The sequence below is a fragment of the Nymphaea colorata genome, chromosome 1, assembly GCF_008831285.2.
Source record: "Nymphaea colorata isolate Beijing-Zhang1983 chromosome 1, ASM883128v2, whole genome shotgun sequence".
Classification (NCBI taxonomy): Eukaryota; Viridiplantae; Streptophyta; class Magnoliopsida; order Nymphaeales; family Nymphaeaceae; genus Nymphaea; species Nymphaea colorata.
The window spans coordinates 34,421,602-34,432,395 of NC_045138.2; the positions used below are offsets into that span (position 1 = coordinate 34,421,602).

General features: G+C 39.7%; 1 protein-coding gene across 2 annotated transcripts; it reads right to left on the bottom strand.

Moving 5' to 3' along the window:
• Nucleotides 1-1,029: 1,029 nt before the first annotated feature.
• Nucleotides 1,030-9,861, bottom strand: LOC116260103 (phospholipase A I). 2 transcript variants are annotated; one of them, XM_031638206.2, is made up of 18 exons: nt 8,951-9,861; nt 7,806-7,953; nt 7,614-7,689; nt 7,353-7,506; nt 7,056-7,265; nt 6,715-6,960; nt 6,310-6,472; nt 5,967-6,227; nt 5,768-5,889; nt 5,525-5,686; nt 4,268-4,469; nt 4,007-4,143; nt 3,772-3,913; nt 3,457-3,657; nt 2,396-2,885; nt 2,091-2,307; nt 1,915-2,004; nt 1,030-1,548 (listed from the first exon to the last, which is right to left on the bottom strand). In XM_031638206.2, the coding sequence occupies exons 1-18, from the start codon at nt 9,509-9,511 to the stop codon at nt 1,096-1,098; spliced, it is 4,035 nt and encodes a 1,344-aa protein (XP_031494066.1). In that variant the 5' UTR covers nt 9,512-9,861; the 3' UTR covers nt 1,030-1,095. The 2 variants fall into 2 exon arrangements, with proteins under 2 accessions (XP_031494066.1, XP_031494059.1); XM_031638199.2 differs by having other exon boundaries at nt 7,614-7,692.
• Between the last annotated feature and the right edge of the window lie 933 nt (nt 9,862-10,794).

Below are 10,794 nucleotides of genomic sequence, written 5' to 3' on the forward strand. Positions count from 1 at the left end.
CTTGCCTTATTCTCATCCAAGTAACCTATAAGCTAGTGAACACTTAAAAACTTTGGTTGTAACCGATGCATATTTCAAGTATCCTTCCAGTACTTCAAAATTGGCTTAGTGGGGACAAGTGTTCACTGTTTTTTCTGAAGTGTTTATGCTTTTAGATTTTTTTTATTTGTCAGATTTTGTTGATATTTCTCAAACTTTATTTGATTCATTAAAATTAAAACACATTTTTAGTCAACATATTGAATTCAAATCGAGGTATACTTTTGACTGTATCTCTTTCAGATATATTAACATGCAAGTAAAGAAAGGTTGTAATTTAATTCAATTTCACAATTCAAATCCGATTGGAATCTAATTTTTACATTCATATTCAAATCCAAATTTTGAACTGAATTTGGTCAATTTTCAACATATTTATGTATATTTGAACCTGAATTCAATGAGATGTCATTTCTTAAATTAGAATATGAACTAAATTTTTAATTGGATATTACACTTTTTTTCTATATCTTTTTTTTTTAAACAATTTGGTTGGATATCCAATCGAAATCAAATATATTGACTCTCTATTCACATGTGAAGTTGAAAAAGGAAACCTGGTACCAGTATGGGAGGGGGTATTTTTTAATTTTTAAATTTTTCAAGTAAATAGAAAGACTTCAGAATGCGATGCCGTTTTTATGAAATTATACATGCCAACGCCGCTTGGAAAGATAAGCCAAACGACGCATACAGGTGATGCGATACAATTAGTTTCAACCGCGTGCACAAAGTGGGAGAAAGAGAGAGAGAGAGAAAGAGAAAAAAAAAAAACAAAGAGACGACCATAGCGCATCCCTAGTTCTCAACGGTCTGTGACGACCTTACCCCAACAATTTATTTCATCTGCCGAATGGTATACAACTTCCACGAAAGAACAAAAGAAGAAAAACGAAGGGGCAGGAGGGCATGACGGGGAAAACGAAAGACGTCGCTGATTGCACTTATGGGGAAACACTTCCCTAGAACCAAAATCTGATGACTTCAAAATTATAAAAGCTCTTACCATTTTCTATTTTTTCTTTATCATCTCTTTAACTTGTATTATATCTACAACTAAGATATACTTGGGAGATGGCATTGGTATCGTAACTTGGAATGTAGACTGAGAGCTTGTCGCAGCGCCACATCGACACTTGCACCTACTCGAAACAGACTGTCATACAACGTGCACACAAACTGGGAGAGATCTTCTTCTTCCTTACCGCGAGCATCCGTGCCTTGCCCACCGTTCTCAATATCACTGTCTTCCCAATCGCTCATAGGGCTTGATGGCTCCACTTCTTCCTCAGCCTCCTCGTCGCCGATCACAAACCGCCCATTCTCTAGATTGTTGATATCGCCTGAGGCAATTTGACCATCAAAGAATGCAGCTGACTGTATCCCCGGTGGTTCTTCTGATGGTGAAATTACTGCCTTGGCACCACAATCCAGGAAAGCCTTCACCAGACTGGGGGCTAGCCCGTACTTCCCTGTGCAGATTATAATTCTCTCTCTCCATGCACCAACCTGCATTCAGTCGCATGTCAAACACAAGTCAGAATTAATTGAAGGTGTCACACACATGGGCGTGTGCAGGCTCATCCTTGCAGTCTTTGATCCATAATCTCATCCGAATCATAATATAGTCCTCCAACTTATCCAAACCTCATAAGGCAACCCACATACTTCAAACGTATCGCACGATTGGAGAAGGTGAGTGCTAACTAACAGAATTGTTTGAAGAAGTTGGGAGCACACAGGCTTATAGCAATCAAAATAAACCATGCAGCCTTCCCAAAAGACAAGCTGCAAACCACTACATAGTACATACTATTGAACACGGATGAATGATGCAATAAAGGAGAAGAACAAGCGAACAATGTTATGACGCACCATCAAACGAACATCTTCAGATGTTAGATGAACTGCAGGAAGGGTTCTCCGGAACATGAATGCCCCAATTTCTTGGTTGTCTTCAAGAACCTTCAGAGACATTGAATAGCAAATCATCGTTTTTCCTACTTCAAAACAGACACGAGAGGAGACCAAAGAGTCCACTGAACAAGTACCTGTGTTTGCCGTCCAATATATCGATGTAATATTCCCCCAACTTGAAAAGAACGATTATGTGCAACCAAAGCAGAAATTGTTGAAATCCGAGACATGGCCACTGCATCTTTTCTGTTAGGACCTCTTGCTCTATATAACAGGCCGGACTTGACGCTCTGGATAAATCTATCTGCCAGTTCGCCTGGTTCTGCCACAACGAACACATCATTCTGCCAACTGAAAGATGAAAAGAAGAGGATACATAGGTAGCAGAATGATAAATCAAGAAATAGACAACTGATATCTTCATAGATGAGCATCTGACCTTAAGATGGAACCTACAGAATCATTTTCAAGAGCCAAATGAACTATGCCAACTTGGGGCAGATTCTGCAGTTTCTCGTGGAGTGATTGAACAAGCACAGAAAGTTGCCTTGGACCTGATGATGGAGTATCAGGAGGGGAGATGGAAACTTTTCCTGTTGCAGCCTGACTCTGCAACCCGTCTAAGCTCAGCGGTGGAATCAAATCCATTCGGTTTGCTCTCTGGTGACCAAACTCAGGACTGTATGTAAGTGGGCTTGAAGGAAAGCTTCCGTTAAACAAGGGGGATGTAAATGGAGTTGGAAACGCTGTTGCAGCCTTTGAAGAAACGCACATCCTGTTCATCATGGATAACCTTATTCCCTTGCGAGAACAAAACGTTTCAAGTGCACGAGCGTGGTGAGTAGCCTTTGCTGAATCTGGATCCTGACTAGACTCTAGTAGGAGAACCGTACGTCTCCAACCTAAGCAGGGACTGGCATCATCCACCACTGCATAGAAATTTGAAAGCAACCATTGGCTTTAAGTGCAGAAAAAACCAGTCACAAAAAAATGCGCAAAAAACAACACAATAAATAATCAGCCGTTTAAAACACTTTTAAAAACGCCGTTTTTTTTTTAAAAAAAAATGTCAAACAGAAAAAACACATTTTTTTCGTTTTATTCATTTTTCACATTTTTTAATGCCAAACTGCTTACTTTTATTTTCTAATTTTTATTTACTGCAAATATTACTTTTTTTATGCTTCTGTCATCAGTTTCTCACTTATTTCATTGTTTCTTCATTTTTAGTTTTTTTAATATTTTAAAAAAGTTACCTTATTTTTTTCTTTTTTCAAACTCACCCTATTATACCCCAAAAAAACCTTACAGTTTTTTTAATATTTTAAAAAACTTACCTTATTTTTTTCTTTTTTTAAAGCTCACCCTATTATACCCCAAAAAAACCTTCCAGTTTAAAACACGAAAAAAGTTTTTTGTAATTATGAAAAAAACTGCAAGCAACAGTCGGAATAAAACATACATGTAAACTGAAACAACGTATAGAGATAATGGGGGAACCTGCACTTGACTGCTTTGTGGTAGGAAAATAATAAGACGTTGTCTTGTCAGGCTTCTCTTCGTCTCGATATGGCACAAGACGGTCACAGAGACTCTTGAAAGATTGAATATTTTTCTGCATATACTCCTCTGTTGCAGCTTCTAACTTGAGCCAAACGGCAGGATCAGTCTCATCCAACTCCATGCCACACCGCTCATCAACTAGCATATGAGAAAATCAAGTTTATGTGGAAAATCAAAAGGCCAATTTTTGCATAACAAAAAGTTTAGCTTTTAGTTCTTGACAAAAGTGGCTCTGTGTTGCTATGGCTTTACCTGGATTAAATCGAAAATACTGGACGTCAGGAAGAACAGGCAGTAATGTGCTCAATGCTTCTTCCACTCGTTCAACCGAGCATGCACTCTCGACCAAAACTTGGCCAGTATCCAGGTAACGCCAACCACCTTTTCCTCGAGTCTATAGCAATCAAAATTTTGCTCAAGTTACGAGAAGCAAAAGTCATCAAGCTGCAAACTTCTATAGAACTAAAAATTGGAGGACTATGCTCGCCTTTGTTGGAACAGAACCACAACCCACTGATACGAGGCAATCGATTTGTGCGTCGGGCCATAGAAGCTGTGCTTCTCTTATTGCAATAATAGTGGGGTTGTTTGCCACAATTGCTCCATCCTGCCACCTATTCACATCTAGACGTTCAGAGGAAAGATGATAATGTCAGTCTACAAGCATTAATCCCAAAGAAAATAGAATAAACCGCAGAAGGAGTTGGGACTTTTTACACAAACTACTTTAAAGAAGACTTTCTCCTACCATCAGAAAAATCATCAAGATAATATGGAGCTGCAGATGATGCTCTTATGGCTTCCCATATATGATTCTTACAGCTTCCGAGAAATGCAGCTCTCTTTGTACCACCTTGAGAATGTATCGGAGCACTGGTAGGAGGTGATCCAATGCTAACAGCGGTACTTTCTGTGGTTCCAATCGTCATTTCTGGTGTGCCAGCAGGATACTGTTGTTCCAGAGGCATTTATTGACACGAGAGATGGGAAAAAAAGAAGTTAGTTTTTTTTTCCTTCCAGTAAATCATAGTTATTAGAACACTTAAAGCACGGATATATCCCAAGAAATTAGGAAGAAGAATCCATTAGGGACTTTGATTCCCAAACATAAGCTCAATTCCAGATGCCAGAACCCTGATTTCCCATGTAATTCTACTTCAGATTGGTTTGAACATCAGGTCATTCTTTCAAAACTTGTTAATATCAAATTGTAAATACTTCTCACAATCCAACACATCATTTCCAAAACAGTTCATGTCAACTATTCATTTCCTTCTTTCAGAACCTTAAAAAATTTTAAATGACTGCTTCAAATTTTGATCCTGGTGCTACTTCCCTTTTTCAGTTCATACGCTGCAGCTCGCCCGTAAATGTCAACAACCCATCCCATGTATAGCTATGAAAATTTTAACTCCCATGTATAGCTATGAAAATTTTAACTCCCATGTATAGCTATGAAAATTTTAACTCCCATGTATAACTTTGAAAACTTTAACCAGCTGACACATTTGTGAACATGTTAAAATTTTTTTCAGCTTTTTCTTTCCGCAATGTTACTGCAGCAAATTGATAGGTTTGACATACATGACTAAGTACCAACTGGGAAGAAAAAAAGAATCTTAGTCTTTAACCACAGTAACTACTGTATATGTAAACTTGAGAACTCTGTAAGCAAGAGATATCAGTAAAGAGAATTTTCTACTTTTGATTTCAACGTATCTCAAATTATCCTATGCTACTTACAGCAAATGGATAAATTTTAAGGATCTTTCCCATGCATGTGCTCGTCTTACTAATTACTTGCTTAGAAACAGTGAATTTCAATGTGTACTGGTGTTAAGAATCTAACAATAAAATATCTTGATTACAAAGATCATGCTGCTGCACATATATGATGGCTCATTTGTATTTTATGGAGAACGTCTCATCTTCCATTACTCTGTTCATTTCTTGTGGACATCCGCCTTTTGACAATACAACTTAGTAGGCATGAACATGATAATACCTGGTAATTTCGGAACAAGAAAGGCTGAGCTGGCATCACACTAACAAGAGTTGAGACCACAAAAACTTTTGGTGTGTTTTTCACAGCAGATTCAATCAAAAGGTCACCATCTTCATCTTTACACATCTCTTTTAGCAACCTCTCAAACTGATCTGCACTATGCTGAAAAGACAGTTCACATTTTTTGTAAGAAAAACCTGAACTGAGTAAGCAATTGAACATAAATTTAAAGGTTTATCAAACCTTAGATCCATGCACGACAACCCTAAAATTTTGCGATGAACTTTTGTATAGTTGATCTAATTTCTCTCTCCAAGATGCTGCTTCGTTGTCCTTGGGGATTGGTTCAGCAAACACCAGCTTTCCTGACAACAAAAAATCAATGACAGTGAATAACCAAGGTCCATAGTAGTGAAATCATCACATAGTTACAAGTTCCCACCTAAATTCTTGTATATTTCTTCACATTGTTCCAGCGTCATTTTTTTAATTCCAAGAGCAATCGCAAGCATGCCACCTGTTGATGTACCACATATAAGATCAAACATCTCATGGATTCGCTTGCCAGTCCCTTGTTCTATTTGCTTAAGCATCTGCACAGTAGCCATGCCTTTCATGCCACCTCCATCCATTGATAGTATTCTTAACCCTTGCTTCCCAACTGCCCGACCTCTTATTGCCCGTCGTAGAAGTTCATTCTCCCCTAAGTAAAAAGTGCAAGTCATTCATGTGAAACATTAAAGTCAATGTATCTCTGATCAAATCATTGTTGCACAAGTACTAACCAAGAATTGCCAAAGCACGTGCAGCAGCCTTTTTCACACATGGCTCAGGTGCAACAGTATAACGAAGGAGAAGTTCACGCAAACTTTCTGACGTGACCAGTGTACGACGATTTTCCAGACAAAATGCTAAATTACCAACTGCTAGGAGTGACAATCTTTGTACCTGCAGGCATGTAGACTTAAGATTATTAAAACATTTTTATAGATCTTCCCTCTTTCAAGTACTTATGCACTTTTAAATTATTATTTTTCTATATCTGTAGGGTACTGTTGATATTCATTATATCTGCCTTAAGAGAAATATAATCACCATAACATGTCCGCACTCCCATTTTTAAAAAGAGATAACTTAATTATACATTATATAACCTCAGAATTGATTGAATTTCAGAACAAAAAGAGTACCTCTGTGTTCTTATGCGCACATAATGCCTTCAGAGATTTCAACATTTCTTTTGTCAACATCTTTTGAGCCACAATATCAGAAGCAAAAGCTAAGGTCACTACTACTTGCAATACAGATATAAGTTCTTCAGGAATAAATGACTTCAGCAGTGACTGCACAGGTTGCATGATGTCAGCCTTTATCAACTGTATCGCCAGGGCAACATCTGCGGCCAATGATGAAAGAGCAGAACACGCTTGCTCCACCTTCCAACGAACAATGACAGTAACCATGTAAGTATAACGTGGCAAGCAGTAGAACCAAGCTCTTGGAATCAGATATCTTAAAATAGATTACATACCACATGACGGTTTCCACTGCTTATCATACTAATTAGTTGACGAACTGCATTCTCATCTTTGCTAATAGCCAAACGGTTAGCATGATCCTGCATAATTTTGGCCAAGGCTGAAGCTAGCAATGGATGATGACAAGAGGAGAACCGGAAAATGAGTGAGAAGAAGGCACCAAGTTTGTGCCTAGATGCAGCAAAATAAGAACTGTTGTCCATCTGCAGTAATAGGACAAAAGCTAGGTTATAATTTGTAAATGCCTATGTGTTAACACAAGACTCAAGAAGCTTGACACTTTCTTTCACCTCAGTTTTCACATTCACCAGCTTTAAATCATCATCAGCTTCAATTCTGATATTTGCAAGTGTCAAGTGACGGAGTTTATGTAAGGGCAAGATCTCTGGAAGAAATTCAAGAGGATTGCCAAACAATCTTAGAATTCGCAATTCAGACATAGCCCTGTCAATTTCCCAAAAAAAGAGATATAAAATCCAAAAGGATGAAAAAGAAATGGTAACTATGGATGTATGCACATGAAGAGAAAAAGTTTAAGGTTCCTTTATGACCTCAGATCCAACAGAGGGCGGACTAGCTTGTTATGCTCCAGCGACAATTCTGTAAGCCCTATACACTCCTTGAGTTCTACTGCATAAACGATTTTGATGATAACCAAGACAGAGTTTTCATTCCGAAAAAAGAGTTTTAAATAAATATATAAATGTGAGGCAAAACAAAAGATTCGGTAATTGAAGCTTTACCAGGAACTGAGATCAACATGTTATAATCAAGTCGGAGCTCTTTCAAGCTTTTCAGTTCACCAAGTTCTGATGGTAAAAGTGATAGCTTATTGTTGTCAAGATACAGCTTCTGGAGGAGTGGTAATCGGGTTAATTCCACGGGCAAAACCTGAAGATCATGACAAGAACTTAGTTAGATATTACTCCCCTATCAGGAAATTCAATATGTATTTTTTTAATTAGTGGAAGACAAAACAGAATTAAGATTTGAGATTCCGGTCGCCTTGATGATCTATATAAATATGGTACCATAACAAACACTACAGCCTTCGAAACAAAAGAGGAATGCATGAGCATCCCTCTAGAAGGAAAAATCAACATCTTAATAACACGTGCAATGTGTTGTAAGTTGTAATAAACAAGTTGTGGAAAAACAATTGAGAATGCCGCTGGATTTTCCTTTTATTTTCTTTGAGTTAGGGAAAAAGAATCTTGTTTGAACTGTCAAGAAAACAGCTGCTAATCTTGTTTTGAACTGTCGGCAAGCGATTGATCAATGAGAAGCACTGAGATACTAGTGACGCCGCTGCCATTATGTGTATGCGGGGATATAAATGCGATCTGGTGCTAAAACTAGTAAGCAACCAACCAATGACAAGGGTTAATGCAATAGCATTTGGATCAGCGGCTGGTAGGCGGCCAGTCGCTATTTCAAGTGTCATGAGCGTCATCTGCATGTGCTGCAAACAAGAGGACTCAAATGGACAAGTTGAATTGTACTCTCTCTCTCTCTCTCTCTCTCTCTCTCTCTCTCTCTCTCTCTCTCTCTCTCTCTCTTTCTCTCTAATATCTTGTGATAGACTAAAACAAACACAAATATTGCCGTGGGGGTTGGAGAAATGGATTGGGTGATCAGTAGCCGGTAAGCGTTTAAGTAACTAATTAGAGTGCAGAGGCATCATCTCCTTATGCTGCAAAAGGGAGGGCATCTGTGCACAAGTTGCATTTGGGGTGTCACTGCATAATCATCAAAAGCCACATTGGACCTTGGATCTTCGTAATGAACTCTAACTTCCAAAGATCGGTAGCAAAGAGAGGATTGTAGCGTCCAAAGGAGAAGAATTTACGAGACAAAGAAAGCAAGAGAGAAGAGAAGGTCACTTAACCGACAATCCACATCCGGAGAGGTTGAGAAATGTGACGCTCCTCCAATGCTGCTCAAATCCTAAAGCATAAGCAGCCGGACCACCCTCCCCACCGGCATTCGATCGGATCAACCGGGTCAGCACCCCGACGCCGTCACTCTGCTGGCCAGACGCCATCGTCTTCAACATGGTGATCGAACACAGAGGCTCCCTCTTCTTCACAACCTTCATCTCGACGTCCACCTCCTCTTCTACTTCTTCTTCCTTCTCGACCTTCCTCCTATTGAGATTCAGGAGGACCGTGTCCTGCGGAGGAGGAAGGGCGACCATAAGCTGGGATTGGAGCCTGAGAGCCACCTGATCTTCGTCTTCGCCCGCCGACCATTCCAATTGGATTCTGAGAGGTTGGGACGGCTCATCGTGGGCGGTATTGGTGGAAGATGAGGTAGAGTTGGAAGAAGAGATTGAGGATGCTGATGCCAATGACGGGAAGGAGGGTGGAGATCCTGATAATTCCTCTCCATAACAGAGACTCAATTGAAAGGTCTCAGAAGGCCTCTTCCACCCCAATCCCCATGACATCTCTCGCTCCCCCTCTCCTCACCTCTCTCTGTCTTGCAGATGGATTTCAGGCTCTCAACGTTTAGATTTGAACTGCATATTAATGTGACATGAATTTTGAGGTAACGCGAGTTTTTAGCCCCTCCTTTGGTGGACCCTGGATTTCTGCTTTCATTCCTCTTGTTGAATTGGTGAGAATACAGCGATCCTTCCTTCGGCCTCTGTTTTTGGTATCTCAATCTAACCCCCTTCCCCTGTATCGAGTTGCCTTGCTGGAGAATCAAAACCCCACTTTGTCAATTGCGTCGTCCCTCCGTCTAATGACCCCACGTAACTTCCAAACCGAGCGCGCATACGTCTCTCTTTCTCTCTCTCTCTGCGAAATCGTCGATCTTCCGATTCAATACTTGGACTTAACCCTTCAACTACAAGCGGTCAAGCCTCCCTCTTAGTTGCCAATCCAATTGTTAATAATATTAACAATAAATTGGTTTTTGAAAATCTAGATATCGGTCCTTAGCTGGTCTGACTTTTTTTTAACCATGATCAAGTATGTCCATTCTTTCTGCTTCTTATTTCTTATCGATATTGTCTTTACCTTTCTTTCAATGTGAGAGATCAATCCTATTCTCAAGAGATTTTAGTAAACCTCAATTTTAGCAAACAAATGGGGAAATAATATGTATGCAAGCAAGCAGAAAAAATGCTGTGTATGACGTGTCACGTGAGAAAATATTGTTATATGGAAAAAAAAAATAAAATGTATGTCTATATTCATTTTCTTACTTTTTATTGCCACGAAGGACAGGATTAATATGTTTTACTGGGAAAGTTTCGACACCGTCGCCTAGGGAAGATGCGTTGTCAATTTTGGATGAACATCAAGCATGAATGTGTGTTTGATCTTTGCGCTTGGGCAACGACGCGGATAGGGAAGTAAAACCGAAGCGCGTCCGTTGCTCGTTGAATTCCATCTCCAATTAATATCCCCGCCGGAAACGGTGATAACGGGCGAATTCGCCAACGCGTCTCCATGCAATTCAATTCAATCTCCAATTAAAATGGTCCGCTCGCAGGGTTCTGAATTAAACCTTTCAACAAGCGAACACCCTACCCGGTTTTCCTTTGTCCTGCGGGTCCTTAAGGACTTTTCATGTTGGTGCTGCTTCGGCAATGCAAAGGCAGCAGAGAGCAGGTGACGCGTGACAACTAATTGTCAAATGTTGGGACGCTCGTGACTTGAGGCACGAAAACTTGATGCAATTAGACAGCCATGGTTGCATAGTCAGGGTCTCGGAAGGGGG